The sequence below is a fragment of the Talpa europaea genome (assembly GCF_964194135.1).
Source record: "Talpa europaea genome assembly, chromosome: 1".
NCBI classification, from domain to species: domain Eukaryota; kingdom Metazoa; phylum Chordata; class Mammalia; order Eulipotyphla; family Talpidae; genus Talpa; species Talpa europaea.
The window spans coordinates 149,131,687-149,149,683 of NC_140073.1; the positions used below are offsets into that span (position 1 = coordinate 149,131,687).

At 40.0% G+C, this 17,997-nt stretch overlaps 1 protein-coding gene across 2 annotated transcripts in view; it reads right to left on the reverse strand.

The window, feature by feature from the left end:
- DOCK10 (dedicator of cytokinesis 10) overlaps positions 1 to 17,997 on the reverse strand; it is a gene marked incomplete at its 5' end in the record, with an annotated part of 193,040 nt that overhangs the window by 24,318 nt on the left and 150,725 nt on the right. For both annotated transcript variants that reach the window (XM_084243250.1, XM_084243251.1), the window contains 15 exons: positions 1,183 to 1,398; positions 3,800 to 3,910; positions 4,414 to 4,596; positions 5,351 to 5,488; positions 7,314 to 7,426; positions 8,682 to 8,803; positions 11,509 to 11,610; positions 12,448 to 12,495; positions 12,701 to 12,767; positions 12,846 to 12,960; positions 13,050 to 13,171; positions 13,922 to 14,033; positions 15,100 to 15,216; positions 15,347 to 15,522; positions 17,654 to 17,698. In XM_084243250.1, the coding sequence (XP_084099376.1) occupies positions 1,183 to 1,398; positions 3,800 to 3,910; positions 4,414 to 4,596; positions 5,351 to 5,488; positions 7,314 to 7,426; positions 8,682 to 8,803; positions 11,509 to 11,610; positions 12,448 to 12,495; positions 12,701 to 12,767; positions 12,846 to 12,960; positions 13,050 to 13,171; positions 13,922 to 14,033; positions 15,100 to 15,216; positions 15,347 to 15,522; positions 17,654 to 17,698 (1,787 nt within the window). The remainder of the gene's footprint in view (positions 1 to 1,182; positions 1,399 to 3,799; positions 3,911 to 4,413; positions 4,597 to 5,350; positions 5,489 to 7,313; positions 7,427 to 8,681; positions 8,804 to 11,508; positions 11,611 to 12,447; positions 12,496 to 12,700; positions 12,768 to 12,845; positions 12,961 to 13,049; positions 13,172 to 13,921; positions 14,034 to 15,099; positions 15,217 to 15,346; positions 15,523 to 17,653; positions 17,699 to 17,997) is intronic.

A 17,997-nucleotide genomic window follows, 5' to 3' on the forward strand; every position in this document is an offset into this window, starting at 1 on the left:
GGAGGAGCGTCAGTTTTTTAAATACTATTTTAAAGATTTATTTTATTTATTTATGCATACAAGAGCTGGGGTGTAGGCCAGAGGTGCAGGGTGAGAGGAGTCACCAGAGAGACTGAGGAGCAGAACAGGCAGACTGACTGAAATGCATGGCTGAGGGGAGCCGTGGGTGAGACAGGAGAGTTCTGCTGTGCCATGTGGGTAGCTCCCTGGCCTGGGATCGAACTCATGCTCGGATGGTTGCTGAGACTTAACCCCTTGCACCACCAAGGAGCCCCAGGAGTGTCAGTTTTTAGGACACATGCTCAGTTCTCCAAAGGGGTGTATTTCTGGGAATAAAGCAGAACTTTTCTACTTGGTGTCTTTGAATCACATGGGCACTGTGCATTGCTGCATATAAATCCACCCAGTGTTTATGCTGACACGGAAGGCTTAGCTACTGATTTATAACCTTCACACAGTGTACTCTCCTTGTGTGTCGCTCCGAAGAGTGACTGTTTCCATCCCCAGTTCCCACGGGTGCAAATGAGAACAGACTAGCCCAACCTGATTACTCACCGTGATGACTTCCTCATTCAGCTCCAATTGCCAGTTTTAAAACACACACCACTAACTTATATACCTCTCAAGTTCTGGCACTCTTCCAACCTCCCTCGTCAGTCTCACCTGTTCACATTCAGTTCCTATGAAGGCAGGTGCTCTCTGGCCTTTCTTTGAAGGCACTGACCTGGAGCATCCTTGAGTCTTACATGCACATGTCATGCACAAAATACATAACTGGGTCATATGTGTATTATGGAAAATATGGTAACTTTTCATCTCCTGGCAAGAAATGAAAGTCCAATCTTCTGATAAAGAGAACAATGCTGTGGGCCTCCCCGGTGGCACAGTGGGTTGAGCGCTGCGCTGTGAAGCTGTCCACAGTCTCCGAAGAATCAGTTCAATCCCCGGCCGGCCAGCGAGAATCCCGCATGGCGCAGCAGACCTCTCCTGCCTTGCCCACTGCTCCCCTCAGCAGTGCTTTTAGTCCGTCTGCCTGCTCTGCTCCCCGCTCTGTCTCTGGTGAATCCTCTCACCCTTCCACACATCTGGCCCGTACGCCGGTTCTTGTATAAATAAATAAATAAATCTTTAAAAAAAGAGAGAGAACAATGCTCATAGAGAATGACAGAGTCTTGCTATCACCTCAGATAAGTCTCCGTTTCTTGCGTGAATCTTGGCCATGCTTTCCAGCCAGGTCCTCCGCAGCTCGGGGGTGCTCGCGTAGGAGTTTGCCAAGCTGTACTGGAGGTCCACCAGCATCTCAGGGTCCTTCTCATGCTCCTTCATCTGGGCCGTGGCCATCAAGACAGTCCGTATACGTTTAGTTAGATCTTTCACCTCTGCTGGGAAATTGCTGTTCTTTGAAAAAGAGAGAGCCTGGGTCATCAACTGTCTAGAATTCAGCAGTTAACTTCAAGTTATGCTATAAATTCTGGCTTCACATAATAGCTTGGTGTGTTCTACATCTTGCTCATCAATATTTACTCTCTTTACATATGCATTCTATGTATATAATTGTGGCTAAAAATACTGTGGAACAACCTAAGTACTCAAATACAGATGAGTCGATCAGGCAGGTGTGGTACATATACACAGTGGAATACTACTCAGCTGTCAAAAAGATAAACTCATGCCACTTGCAACAACATGGATAGAGCTGGAGGGATTATGCTCAGTGAAATAAGTCAGAAGGAGCAAGACAAATGCCAGATGGTATCATTTATGTGTAAAATCTAGAGAACCCAGAAAAGAGGCAGATAAAGTCAGTGTAAGAAGTATCCCTAGAAAGCTGACTACAGAAATGAGGTGACTGGGTGATGGGGGTGGAGGAAGGAGGTGCGGCAAGGACAAGGAGGGAAGGGAGCACAATGGACTATGGTGTGGACTATGTGTGTCTTGGTGGTAGGTGTGGGCTGGTAACAACACATGAAGTGGGGAATTCTATACTTCTAATACACAAACAATGGTGTAAACCAATGTTATAGCAAAATAATAAAAATAAAAAATACATTAAAAGAAAGAATGATGGGCTCCATTTTTTTTTCCTTGTAGACCACTGTCTTCTGGTAATAATATCCCAATTGTTCTTTGAGGAGCTCTCCCCGCTGGCTCTAGTTCATTTGACCTGAATGGGTTTATATCATTCTCAGGCATCTTGGACCGCCCCCCACCCATCCCGGGCCACTGTGATGGGCTTAGGATCAGGCATATGACACAAGTTGGGTCAAAGAGATTCTATTCTGGAACCTTAATTTCCCTACAGAACAAGGTGCTTTTTCCATTCATAAAACCACCAGCGTCCTCAGAGTTTCTGAGAGAGTAAGCTCCTGGGGGGGTCTTGGTCATGAATGAAGTAGACAGAGTGACACTGAACTAAAAGAGAGATAGAAATAGAGGCAGTAGGAGCAGGGAATCTGAAAACATTTTAATCCCCGAGTTCAGCCATCCCCAAAGTCAGGCTTATCCTTGGATTTCCCATTACAATGAAGAAAGGAGAACTCTTCGGGAAGCTCTAAAAGAAAGACGAGATGAATTTGGTCAAGAATGGGATGATGAGAAAATCACTGTCTTTTTGGATATTTGTGGTGAGTTTTCTTGTTATATGACATTCAACCACACGTCTTAGAGATTCCACTAAACAGATTATGTGCTGAAGGACAAGAGCTAATTATTAAATCAAATAGTCAAAGTCGATGCAGGTACTCAGTTAAAGTTTCAACAATCAAAATATAGTTTGTGTTCTATGAATTTGATATCTCACAAAAAGAATCTGGTTTCACTTATTCCTAGTTTTTTATTTTTCATTTTTTTATTTAAATATTTTATTTTATATAATTCTTACATCTTTTTCATCTTTGCACAATGGATGCATTTTCATTTTGGTTATATTCCCCACACAACTGCAACTGCACCCCCCCCCCCTTATTTTGACTCTAGTTCTTCCTTTCCCTGCCCCTCCTTCTCCCCCCCCCCCCCCCGTAGTGTGTCTCTGGTTTATAGTTGCTTGTTGATTTTGATTTTTACTTTGTATTGATTAGTCTTTTTCCTGGTCTCTTATTTAGGTTTTCTAGATTCCTGCTATGAGTGAGACCATCCAGTATTTTTCTTTTTCTTTCTGGCTTATTTCGCTGAGCATGATCCCTTCTAGCTCCATCCATGTTGCTGCAAACTGCATGTGTTTATCTTTTTTGATTGCTGAGTAATATTCCATGGTGTATATGTACCACATCTTCTTGCTCCAGTCATCTATTTTTGGGCATTTGGGCTGTTTCCAAAGCTTAGCTATTGTAAACAGTGCTGCTATAAACATAGGGGTGCAGGTGTTCTTTGGAATGGATGTTTCTGTGTCCTTTGGGTAAATACCTAGGAGTGGAATTGCTGGATCATATGGAAGCTCCATTTTCAGTAGGTTGAGGAATCTCCACACAGCTCTCCATAGCGGTGGGACCAGTTTGCACTCCCACCAGCAGTGCAGGAGAGTTCCTTTTTCTTCACAACCTCACCAACATTTGTTGTTGCTAGTTTTTACAAATGAATTCTACCAAACATTCAGAGATGAATTAGTGCCTATCCTTCACAAACTCTTCCAAAAAATTGAGAAGGAAGGGATAATACCAAATACGTTCTATGAAGCCAACATTACACTAATACCAAAACCGAACAAGGACAACACAAAAAAAGAAAACTACAGGCCAATCTCTCTAATGAACACTGATGCAAAAATTCCTAGTTTTTTTAAAGCCCACAAAGCATGTCTTACTTTCATTTGTTTGTCTCCATTAGCAAAATTATTGGTGATGGCCAGGGAATGCTGAAACCGAGAACCTCCAATCCCAGCGTCAGCTATTAACTGGCTCACAGCCTTGATGAGCTGAAAGAGAAATGACAAGAGTAAGTAACTCAGAAGTAGTTAAAGAGGTTTTAAAGAAATTCATTGAGTTGGGTAAAGGTTATCGTTTATTTTTTTCCTAGCAGGCCTGATGAAAGATGTCTTTTTGTATTCAATTTTGAGAAGGCCATGTAATCTAGGGAATTTCCTAGATCTTAAATATTTCAAGAAGACTGCAAGAATCTTGGGGAGCTTGAAGAAAATGTATGCAATTATAATCCTGGCCTTCCAGAGCCTCCATGGCTCCCTGGCCTACGTGTTCCAGGTGATTCTACTTCTATTTCAAACTACCAGTGGAGTCATGGACTTGGCTGATCTCTGTCCAGTTGCTCCTTCCTCAGAACCAGGAGTGTGATGGGTATCTTTAAGGGCAATCTGGTGGAGCAGTGGGGGAACTGGTTGCCATGGGAACAGGAGGCTTATTTCAATGCTGGAACAAATGGATGGTTTTCACAACAGCATGAATGACAACTGGCAGTGCTTACTTGTAAATGGGACCGGACAATTGACTTCTGCTTGTTATATTCAAAATTCTTCCTCATGAAAAAGTATAGAAGTGCTGATGCTTCTGTCTGAGTTAACCTTGACCTGTGGTTACAGCATTTTAGGACTTCATAGCAGAATGATCCACAGAGATCAGCCGGTCCTTGAAAGAACGCCGAGGGGAACTGTGGAAAGGAAAGCACTGGTAAAGCAAGGTCCTTCCTCCCTTTGGCTCTGTTCAAATTTTAAAGTTCTCTAGAAAAAAATCCTCTTTTCCTTCTTTTTTAATCTATTTTTTTATATTTGCAAGTGAGGATATAATTTTATATTTATATTTATATTTAATATTTAATTTTATTAAGGTCTATGTTGGTATTTCTCTTTTCTTGCAAGAAATAATCATTCTCTACCTTGTAAGTTTCTTTTGCATCAGCAACTGATGACAATCCAAAACAACGGAGAGTTGGTTTTTTTTTTTTTTGATAGGAAGAAAAAACAGAAAGAAAGAAAGGAAGGAGGCAGAAGGGTAGAAAGGTAGAAAGAAAGATAGGAAGAAAGAATATTAGAAGGAAGGATGAACACATAGAAAGATAGAAAGAAAGAAGCCGAGTGAGAGTTCTGAAGTGCTTCTATTCACCCGACGCATTCACCTACAGGTATCACTTACAGGTGGCCTCAAAGATGATAGCTTTAACCATTTTAATGTGGAAACTTTAACTTGCCATGAGTGGGCTTCACTGATTTTTGCCATTTTTCTGCTGCAAATACTTAAGACATGAGTTGAAGAGACTAATAAAATCAAATAATCTACTTAATGTCAATAAAACTAAATCAAGCAAAATAAAACAAGTCTTCCTTCCATAATGAGAGATGCAAAGGTCACCATGTGTTTATTATCATCCTTAATACAGCTTTCAGGAGAACCCAGGAGACCCTCACCTTGCACACAAACAGTCTCAAGGAGGCAAACACGTGCTTCAGAGCTGTCGCCGACTGATTGACTTGGAAAAAGAGCATGTAGGTATCAAACACCCTTTTCATCAATGAATTTTGACACTCAGATTGTTGGAGTTGTCTCTGGAAATTTAACAAAGAAGTGATTCAGGATGAGTTAAGGACCTCTGTATTCTTTCAAAAGCTATTGTGGTAGGCACAACTCTGGGTGCTGAATGAAGTGCTAAATAAGAAGATAAGGTTTTATGTTCTGAATGAAACTTACATAGTAGTGATTAAAAAAAAAACTACTACATAAGCAAACAATAGGAAGACATGATGTGATAGAAAGCAGCTACTTCAGGACAGGATTATTATTATTTTTTAAAAATTTATTTATTTATGTATACAGGAACTGGGGTACAGGCCAGAGGTGTGGGGGGCAAGAGGACCCACCAGAGACAGAGTGGGAACAGAACAGGCAGACTGACTGAAATACACTGCTGAGGGTAGCAGCGGGCAAGTCAGGAGAGATCTGCTGTGCCATGTGGGTAGCTCCCTGGCCGGGGATCAAACACATGCTGCAGTGGCTGCGGATAGCTTCATAGGTTGCATCTTAACCCCTTGCACCACCAGGGAGGCCAGGACAGGATTATTTAGATGGTGTGGCTAGATAAGACTTCTCTACTGGATGAGTTGACATCTGAGATGAAGGAGTCTGCCCTGGGTAGATTTGGGGGGAATGTTCCAGGAGGGGGAAACAGCTAATAGCAGCCTGAGTTGGAAGGGAGCTTGGGAGTTCACAGAGAAGCCTGAACATGGTAAGCGGATGGGATCAGAGATGGAAGGGACTGGTCACAGACAGGCATTCCTCATGGGTGCTGTAATGCCGATAAGCTGTATGAGATTTAAGTGACATTTCCATCGAGCCGTAAAGAGTTACAACAAGGCTTTTCACTTTTTCTATCACCATGCTGGCATTTCACCCAAAAGAAGGGCTTCCTTCCTGTTATGCTATTTGGTGTAGACTTAATTCAGTGGGTCTGACTTTTCCCAGTTCCATCCTTAATGCCTGTAAGTTTGTCACGTTGAGCTAATAATTTGAATAACTTTCTTGAGGTATAATTCACATATAATTTCCAGTTTGCATTTTATGACATGAGATATAAAGGGAATCATACAATATCTATGACTTTTGGATGGCTTAGTTCCCAGAGCATAACCATTTAGCATGCTATTTCATGCAACCAGCACCATTAAAAACGTCTATTTACCTGGTGATGTACATTTGAGCTGTTCCAGTGTCTAGTTATTAAAAATAACTAAATATTCCTCTATGAATATTTGTGTTCAAAAATTTGTGTGGAAAATGCTTTTGTTTCTCTTGAGTAAATACCTAACATTGCAATAGCTGTTCATATGTACAGATGTACATTTAACTTTTTGCGTTGCCATACTCTTCTCCTGTTTGTGCTATTTTGCATTCCCATCATCACTGGGTGATGATTCATTTACTTCTTTATATCCTTGCCGAAATTTGGCCTGGTCAATCTTTAGTTCTATCCATTCTGATAGTACGTAGCAGTATTGTATCACCAAAGGTATATGGTAGTGAACAGGCATACGAAAAGATGTTCAACATTATTAATCTGTTGGATTTACCCATCTTTCAGTGCTTCCTTTGAGGTGGAAAAGACAGAGATACATTCTCACTTGGCCCTGCTGACTTGACAGTGAAATAGGTAAAAGTAGGAATAAATTGTGTCAACTGTTTCACAATAGTGAAATATGCACATGTATATCATCGAGCTTTAGTTAAGTTTTGATAAAATCTGAATCTCATCATTAACACGTTTTCCACTTCCACTTTCTATGTAAGGTTAATAGATTTCATAAAACATTCTTGACTACACCTGATAGTTCTACCTCCTGCTGCTCCTACTGCAGAAGTTGCCGTGACCTCACTCACCTGGTGAATCTGAGTGAAGAGGGTGAGCAGTTCTAGAATGGTCAGGCAGACCTCTGTGGCAATGTTGGCTTCAATGTCCACTTGGTGCCCAATGTCGATTTCATTGGAGTTGCCTACAAAACACGCAGTGGACCTTGTATAACGTAGAAATGCCTCGGACAACTCTTTGTGTCTTATAAGAAACTCTCTTCCATTACAACATATTCAGTAGCTACTGCTATTTTGATGAATAATTTACCAATGTGCTTCTGTTTGTTCAGCTCCCTTACTGGCTGAATCGAAACCACTAGATTGTTTTTCATGGCTGCTACAGGCTTCATACTTGTGTCCCCCCAAATCCTTATGTTGAAGCCTTAATCCCCCATGTGATGATATTTAGAGATGGGGTCTTTGAAACCAGGGCTTTCTTGAATGGGATTACAGTCCTTACAAGAAGACACCCTGGATTGCTGAGTGAGATGATCTCTCTCCATCATGTGGGGACACAGCACGAGGAGAACATGTACAGGTCAGGAAGAGGCCTTCACTTGGCATCAGCTCTGCTGGCACCTTGACTCCAGAACAGTGAGGAATAAATGTTCTGTTTAAGTCACCCAGCCTGTGGCGCTGTGTTGTAGCATCTTGAGCTGAAATAGCATATATACCTGTTCTTAACGTCAGCTGCAGGGTTTCCAAAGGACCCTGCATGGTCTATTTCCATTAATTTTTACTTTGCATCCATCGATTCACTCTTGACAGGGTCATATTTCTTTCATATTCAATCTGGGTCAAGTTTTATGCTTCTTGGCTGACAGACCAAATGTGCAGCCTCAGTGGACAGTGTCCATTAAGGGCTTCCTCAGAGAGGCCCTAAATAGATTCACAGGTCAAGGAATCTGCCTTTAAACAGCTGCCTGTGGTCACATGTCCACTGTTGCTTACACACACGGATATAAAATATGGGGCTCCACTTTTTCCTCATTGACACACTGGACACAGGGTGTGTCACGGATCCAAGATGTTGCACTCACTGCTTCTAGGACATGAGGATGCTCTGCTCCTCCCACAGAGCAGGGGGCTCTGAGCTAGCTGAGAGAGGTCCCGATAACCCACCCCACACCCAAAGGCCCTTGTTTCCAGAAGAACTGTTCTCACTGCCTTATATTGAGAGCTTTGCCTCTCCCAGCTTTTCTTCCTCATAAAGACACTCCATTTTGTGAACCCCTGCCTGGTGATTCTCTCCTCTAAGAAACATTCCTGGCCTACAGCCTGAAAAGCTACATTCAGTGACACAGCAAGATTTCTGAAACCTTGTAACATATTCAAGCCCCAAACATATCCAGAGAAAAACAGATCACCAACTTGCTCTTGTTCTTCTGGTTTACTTACTGCTGTTGTTGTCTAACATTTGTAAGAGTTTGGGGTTGGAAAGGGCATTTTTGCCTCTAATTATAGGCAAAGTTTGTGATCTGTGTTGCTTATGTCCTTCATGACTGGACGTGGTGTGCATCCTGAAAATTAAATAAGAAAAATGGTTAAAGTCCTAAGGATGTGATGTCAAAAGTTTATACAAATATTCTAGATTCAGTCCAAAAATATGAATACAGACTTTATTAAGAATCTTCATTGGAGGTGGCATGATGAAAGGAACTTAGAAATGACTTTCAGGCAAATTTTATTTAAGCCAGAAAAGGATTCAGAAGGATAAAAGCTACGAAAGGAAAACAGAAGAAGAATAAGAAACAGTTAAATCTGCCATAAACATATTCATTATTTTTTTTTGTTAAGTTGGGTATTGGTGGATGAGGAAGGCAAGTGGCTGACATGAAAAAGTATAATACTGTCCAGCTCAAATGTACCAAATTGTTTTTAGGAGGTATAAGGAGAAAAAGTAAAATCTGGTGTAAAACAGTGCTTGCTTTCCTACTTCTCTGTATTTGGAAATTCCTCGTGACTTATCATTCTGTTGGGTGTGCCCCAGGAGGGCTGACACGGAGAGTGAGGGGCTCTGCCAGGGCGGTGACAGGGGGCTGCACCTGCTCTCCTTCATGGCCCCTGGGGACAGAGCCAGTTGGGGACAGAGCCAGCAGGACTGTGGAAGGAGGAATACTACCCTTTCTTGACATTCATTTAAACCCTATATACTTTTACATTTTTTAAAATTCATTTTTATTTATTTATGCATACAAGAACTGGGGTGTAGGGCAGAGATGCGGGGGTTGGTGGTGGTGAGAGGATTCCCCAGAGACAGGGTGAGGAGCAGAACAGGTGGACTGACTGAAATACACTGCTGAGGGGAGCAGTGGGCGAGACAGGAGAGGTCTGCTGCGCCAAGTGGGTCAGCTCCCTGGTTGGGAATCGAACTCATGCCGCAGTGGCTGGGAATAGCTTGGTAGCACTGAGACTTAACTCCTGTGCCACCAGGGAGGCCTTTACTTTTACATTTTTATTTTATTTTTTTGCTTGTTGTGGTCTCCTCCCCCATTCTCTTCCCCTCCCCTCTTGGTTGCCACACATCTATGGTTACTTTTAAGGAATAGTTTTTGTAGTTTGTCTTTTTTGACTCTTTGGTTTCTCTATATCCACAGATAAGTGAGACCATCTAGTATTCACCTTTCTCCTTCTATGATGCCCCATTTGACCCAGATAATAGAACATTTCTTTCAGGAAAACAGGTAATAAGAGACCTAACCCTGAAGACTTAGGTCTAAAAGGAAACGCTGGTTTCTTCTTTGCCACACTCCTCAAGGCTTACTCAGTTCTGGTTTATTTAATCAAACAGTCTGGCTGGCTGGAGACTGAGGAGCTCTGACTTCAGCTTTCAGGAGGCAGGGGAATCTGTGTGACTCCTGCAGCTGCAGGAATAATGGATCCTGGGCTGTATGGCTTGGACCTTTGGGCTGCTTTATTCCAAGTTGTTTTTTTTTTTTTTAAGTGAGAAAAATTTGTATGTCAATTTCTATTGCCTGTTGGTAAAGTTTTACCCCTGGTGTTTTATTTTTTTAAATTTTTTTTAATAATAAATTTTATTTTTATATTCCCCATACAATTGCAACCCCCCCATTCTGACCCCAATCCCTCCCCTCCCGCCCCCCACCCCCCAAAAAGTGTCTCTGGTTCATAGTTTTTTGTTGATTTTGATTTTCACTTTCTTATAGTTATTCATTTTCCTGGTCCCTTATTTAAGTTTTCTAGATTCCTGCTATGAGTGAGACCATCCGGTATTTTTCTTATTCCAAGTTTTGAGTCTACTGCATTCTGATTTCTAGGAAGGAAGGGGTGGGATTGGCCAGGATCTGTCTGGATGCTTTACAAAGAAGGCTGAAATCCAACCCACCAAACATCTACACAACTGTAGGGGCTGCAGTTTCCATTAAACATGGAAAGTAATTGTCTCCAGTCTTCCAGTCTATTGCCATTTACAAAAACATGCCCATTACAGTATATTTCATTTACTTTCTTACAAGGAGAACATTTCACGGAGTCTCCACGGACAGAGAAGCAAAATTTATTCTATGATTTATGAGCTATATAACACTTTCACATTTCCTTCTAAAACTCTCTCTAAAATATAGCCATTTTCATATTATAGATTATGATGCTACCCTTGGGAAGAATAAACCAAATTGGAGACAATTTTTGCAGAATTCTTCTTTAGTAGACCCAGAGGAAATTTAAAGTAGGATCTCAGGGCAAATGTTTCATGTAGCATGGACGAATGAAAAAGGACCCTCCCTCTTACTAGTCTAATGGGGTGTCCAGGTGTCTTCATTGCCTTTGGCCCTTTACAAAACAATGTCAGTTTTAAGAACACTGCTAAAATATTTGAATACTGAAAGGAATGAGATTTGAGCCCACATTTCTGTCACTAGGAGATGAGCAAACTCTAGAAGGCATTTATTGGAATTATGTCTACCTGAAAGTTCAATTTAAATAAGATACTGATTAAGCTTCATTCTCCTGCAAAACAGTGTGCTATAATGCATATAAGTAAGTATAATCCTAACCTCTCGGGTGTTTACCAGCTAGTGTGGCAGATAAAGAAATACTATGAAGTATCTTAAAATTTGCATTTCATTTGAAATATACATACACACAGGTGCATGGTATCCACATCTCCCACATATATGTATCCCACATATATGTATCCCACATATATGTATCAACCCCCCCCCCAACATGTATAACTTAAAATATGAAGCAAATGCTACATTACCATTGTGGTAAGAGGCCTGATGTTTGGCAAGAAGGATTAGATCCTTTGAGAGTCCCATTATTCTGAGTGGACTGCGTGAATTTTAATGCAGCAGCAATTTTTCTGCAAAGGAAAACTGAAGTTTTAATCATAGCTCAGTATTTTAAATAAATATATATATATATATATGTAAAGAATGGCACTTGACAAGGCGATTATTGAAAAATGAAATATTTCATGTTATTAAAAATAAAATCACATTTCTTCTGGGAATTGGCATTTAGGGAAGGTGCTAGGGGCTTTGTTGTTTGGGGAAAAACTGACAGCAAAAAGCTTACATTTTTGTTTACTGGAAGTATTTCCTTAAATAGATAAAACTTTATAACTACATAATGATAGATAAGTGCATTCAGAAGACACTTTTCAAAGGGTTCCTCTTAGAAATTGTGTTTTGTGATTTTTTTTTTTAAGATTTATTTATTTATGCATACAAGAACTGGGGTATAGGCCAGAGGTGTGGGGGTGAGAGGACTCACCACGATAGACTGGGGAACAGAACAGGCACATTGAGCGAAATACACTGCTGAGGGGAGCAGCAGGCGAGTCAGGAGAGGTCTGCTGCGTCATGTGGGTATCTCCCTGGCTTGGGATCGAACTCATGCTGCAGTGGCTGCCAAGAGCTTTACGGGTTGCGTCTAAACCCCTTGCGCCACCAGGGCGGCCCTGTTTTGTGCTTTTATCCTTGACAGTTTGAATTATTCCTAGATCCACTGTGGATATAGGGAAGTCATCAAACTTCTAAATCTGACTGGGTCAACCTTGCAATCTTTATTGACATGTTAAGATTTCTGACATATCAGTCTACCTGATATATTAATAGATGTCATAATTCTTTTTAAAAGACCAAGTCTTGGTCTTTTTAAAAGACCAAGACAACCCTTTAGAATTTAAAATGATTACCTTATTATGTTGCGTTTTCCTAGATATCTGAAATTTTGAAGACAAACACTAGAAAGGGAAAAAAAAAGTCACATTCTAATTATTCATACCCTTTTATTTATATTATCTGTTCATCGAAGTACATCTAATCTTTATGCATTATTATTGATAAGTACATCATTATATGGGTACTTATTCTTAGAATGAAGGATGGTTTACTGTGCTATTTTGAATGTTCCAGAAAAAAAAATAAGTAATCAACTCTAAAACTTACTCCAAAATGCTGAAGAAGTCAGACACCTCTGGACTGGGAGCTCTTTGCCAGTAAGCAATCAGAGTATCTGGAAGGAAACAACATGAAACATCAGGCTCTGAAACTCAAAACTTTTTAAAATTTAATTTTAAAGAGTTTTATTTACCTTCTGAAATTGTTTTCATAATGTGGAGAAAGCACATAAGAAGACTCCTGGTTTCTGATTGATCTAACTTATCAAATCGAAGAGTTGAACCAATCAAGGACAAGGGTCTGGGAATCTAGGAATGAAAGAGCCAATAAGGATCGAGCAAGCCAGAGAGCTTTCTACTTTGGAACAAAATCGGTAAGTCTGAGAGGATGCCCTCACCTTTTCACAGTTATCAGTCTTCTCACTGCTTTTCTCATTGGTACTTGGGTTGGAGTCAAGACTTGCCAGGGATGCTCTGGAGTCAGCATGGTTTACTGTAGAAATAGCTATTGATGAAAAGGCTGTAAACACAAGCCACAGCACACATACGATAATGAGATGAATGGGCACACACAGACAAAAAGCTAAATGATGAACCAAAAGGATGTTGATCACATCATCTGTTGTATCATCAACACAACACAAGATTAGATCGACACATCTAGTGTTGTGAAAGGCTGACACAACAGAGCATGGGGTTGGTATTAAAGATGTATGACATTTTAAGTATTATTATAAGGGCTGTGTCAGCATTAAGGATTTAGGAAAATTTACCCCATTAAAAATGGAAATAAAGTAAAGCTTGTTCCTTTGATTTCTTAAAAACTTTTTCAAGTTAAGTTTCCATTTTAAAAAAGTTCAGAAGGATAGTTCTGGGGAAGAAGCTTTCAATTTTTGACAGTTTATAAGAAATTAAGTTGACACTTCCAAAATAGTGCTTAAAAATAATCTTTGAAGTTGAAGGGCTATTATAATTTAGAAGGTTATATGCAATGCAAACTTAAAAGGTTGCTTCCAGAATCAAGCAGTTTGATAACAGTGAGTAGATTGCTCCTTAAGCCAAGTAAAAATGAATGCTAAATAGAAGAGGAAGTGGCCAGAAGGCATTCAAAGAAATATGTAAAAGACTCTTTAGTTATAGAGAAATAGCATACTTGTTGCCATGTAGGTGATGTGCAATTATGGGCACAATATGGGCATAAAGTACAATGAGATACAATGTACACAGGCATGAGTGTTAGACACAGGTGCCTTTGGAAAGTCTCATATACCTGCTATGGAATTTAAAACATCTTTGGAAAATGATGTATCCACGGAGTTTGCGTGTTTCATAGTTGACTGAGTGTGAAATCCTCCATTGGTGCTGAGGTCATCTCTAGACCCCTGTGTTCAAAGCACAGAAGAGATTAGCAGACTCATCATATTTCAACACTGTATACTATGGATGTCTTCTTGATTGCACTTTCAATTAGATCATAGTTGATTTGATGTTCAATATCCCAGCAAAGGTCTTCTACCAAAGTAGGCAGTGAAAGGGAATATAGTCAAAGCCATATTCTTAGTCAAAACATGATTTATAAGATTTTATTATTTTTTTTTACAGTGTAGTGGAAACTTCTTTAGATATAGAATAAGTAGCTGTAATGGCTATTGATATACAATATAGATTATACATTAATATTATGGGTTATCTCCATATATTACTATTGCCAAAAATAGTTTTTAAATATGATTATGCACAAGGCTTTATGATAAAGTGTTTTCTGTTATACAATATAATCTTCATAAAAATCCAGCCGTGAAAGTCTTCTATCTAACTTCATAGATAAAGAAATGTGACTCTAAGAGGTTGGGTCATGGAGGTAGTAACTGACACTGCTGGGATTTGAGAAAGGTACAAAGAAGAAACAAAACCCGAAGACAAGGCCCCTAACTTTCAGCTCACAATAGCTTGCATAATTACTGGATTCAGTGGCGTTGATTCATCTGGAACTGAACACTGATGATAAAGCCCATGTGGGCTGCTGTGTGGCCACTGTGCTGGCTCAGTGGAGCAAGGAGGAAAGCGACCACCGGGTGGGGGCTATGACAAGGCTCTCGGCTGTCCCAACACCAGGAGGACATAAAACTCAAGCAGAAGGGTGGGGAAGTGTGCACCTGGGGATGGGGTTGCCATGCATGCAACAAAGGAAACTGGTAAAAACTGCAGAGAATTGGAAGGTCAAGAAGAGAAGCAAGAAAAATGAAAGCAAAATGCTGAAGAGATGGACCAGGCAGTAGGCTTCAGGGGCCAGTGTGGAACTAAATGACACTGATGTGACATCTTAAAATATCTAGCAAGATGTGCTGTTCCATCCCTGGCTCACAGTCTGGGGAAGATGGTTATCTAGGGCATAAAAAAGAAGCAAACTCTTTATTAAAATTGACATTCTAAAATGATGCAAATCACCTGATTAGACGTGTTGATGGTGAAAGGATATAGGTCCTTCAGGTAAATCCTTGGCATGTTGTCCAGGAGCATGCCATAGAGGGGCATGTATAAACTTGCTATCTGGTTCTGCTTTCCCTAGGCAGAAAGGGGGCCAAAAGAAATGATTCACACAGAAATCAATAGATTGGTAGATTTGATACGCATTTAATGCAGTGAGCCATTAAATGGTGTTTAAGGAAGTTCTGGAGAAAGGAAGGTCACTTACTGGTTCTCTGTATCGATCATCAAATGAATGCTTAGCCATTAGATTTTTTAGGACAGCTAATGCTAAGTGTCTGATATCCTGATCTTCCTGCAGAGCGAAACCAACTTCTCGGAGCAGAGTTCCAATTAAGAAGTGCTTGCGGCAAAATTCATTGGTGACCGAATATTCAGGCATATCTTTGGGGGAATGTAAAGGGATCATGTTATTGGAAAACAAATGATCACTTTATAATCAAAGCAGACATAGCAATTGCTCCCATTACTGGGAGGGAGTCAGTAATACAATCTTGCTTTAAGGAGGAGACATGATTAGTCTTTTTTCCTGGTCCCTTATTTAGGTTTTCTAAATTCCTGCTATGAGTGAGACCATCTGGTATTTTTCTTTTTCTTTCTGACTTATTTCGCTGAGCATGATCCTTTCTAGCTCCATCCATGTTGCTGCAAACTGCATGTGTTTATCTTTTTTGATCAATACAAAGTAAAAATCAAAATCAACAAGCAACTATAAACCAGAGACACACTACGGGGGAGGGGCAGAAGGGAGGGGCCGGGAAAGGAAGGACCAGAGTCAAAATAAGGGGGGGGGGGTGCAATTGTGTGAGGAATATAACCAAAATGAAAATGCATACATTGTGCAAAGATGAAAAAAGATGTAAGAATTATATAAAATAAAATATTTAAATAAAAAAACCATAATATTAACTCTCAATGTAAATGGAAAAAAAAAATAAAGAGGAGACATGAAAGAGAGAACCATTCAGGACCAAGGGGGAGGTTCTTTGGTTACTGCTGCAGAGAATCCCTGATGTCAAATCTCCAAAAGTGGCACATCCTACAGTACTGCATCCCATATGGAGGAATAAGGAAATGTTCCTAGAAGGAATATGTTGAGATGGGCCTTTGAGGACATTGTTAAGATTTAGAGGTGCAACGAGTTGTGGGAGCAGAGGAAGGTAGTGGAGGAGGTTGGGAGAAGAAGGGATGGAGATTTTGCTGGTGCAGAATTCTGGAAGTGCAGGTATGGGGGGCACAGTGTGGGAGCTGGTAAGCACAGCGGCCAAGGAAGGACTGGTGAGAATTGAGAACAGGGAGAGAGATTGGGACTAGATGATGGAGAAACTTCTGTGGAGACCATTTGCATTTCTGTAGGGAAGGTACCATCACTAGTGGCTTCAAGATCAGTGAACTGAGCAGACCCGTGTTTTCTTGATTAATTAATATGGAGACAGGATGGAAATGAATTAGACCGCTGGAAGGTGTGAGGTGCAGACCGCACTACAGGGAACAGTAGCAACAGGAGAAGGATGGAAGATGTGAGACAGGTAGGAGGGACCAAGGAGTAGAAGTAAAATCATCAGGGCAAGGAAGTGAGAGATGAGAGAGGAAAATCAAAGGGGGCTGGAAAATCTTGAGTCTGAATTAGGATGAAAGGAATGTTAAAATTTCCAGTAGTAACATTACTGGAATTCACAATGGTCCATAGCGCTTCCTAAATATAACTGTTAATTAGTGGACCAGGGGCAGTGAGAACTCACGATCCTCTGCCAGCACTGCTTATGGAACTTCATACAGACTGTATAATTTAATTCTCAGGACAGCCATAATGTAGCTATGATGAGTATAATGAACTATTGGAACATTCCGGCTCATAATTGACCAGGAACAAACTAAACATTTTGACTTTTTCAGTCCACAGAGATGCTTCCGATGGTGGGAGCTAAGGAAGCTAAGATCAAAGGCACATTAATTGGATTAAATACAATTCCTCATGAAACAGTGAGGAGTAGTGAAGGGTCAGATACAGAGCACAACTCTTTAATTCCCAACCTATGACTGGAGCAAAGGTTTGCCCAGGCTATTTTATCAATAAGATAGGAACAGGTCCAAGTAAAGTTAAATTTTCTATGATATTAAGAATCTCAATCTTGAGAGGACAGTCAGGCTTGAGAAACACCCAGGCTGTGGTTCACTGACAGACATCTATCATTTAGGGTTAGTTACAGTGAGTAGACACGTATCTGGGAATTTTATTTATGTTATAGTGTAAGGAACTTTCCAATGTTTGGGAAAAATTAAAAAATTCTCAAACTTTGAAGATTAAAATGTGAAAGAATTCAAGTTAGGGAATCATTTAGTTATTTATGATCAGCAAAAACTTCAGTGAACCTCTTCACTCTTTTGACATGATATTAAATACATGTCTATTAGCATTTGGAAACTGGAAATTTGTAGTATCTATGCATATTAATATTACTGGACTGTGGTTACTGAAGCTGACATATTTTGGTATAAAATAATCACTATTTACCTGATGCATGCAACTCTTGAGTTGATTCTGAAGGTGTCAAAGGATCTGCATTAAATATAAATAAACAAAAGTTTAGATAAATTCATACTAAGATAGACACCATATTCAATAACTGTGCAATTTATACTGAACAATTAAAACATATTGTAAATTAAGTGAGTCTCTTCAATAAAGTTTTGTTTTAAGACAAAACTTATTTTGTTTGCTTATTTATTTCCCTAAAACAGAATGCCACGAATAGAATTGTTTTAATTCTTAGTTTTCTACTTGAGCACCTAATTTTTCTATCACAAACTATTTGCTGTATAAATAAGACATAAAAGTAAATAAATCTTTAAAACAAT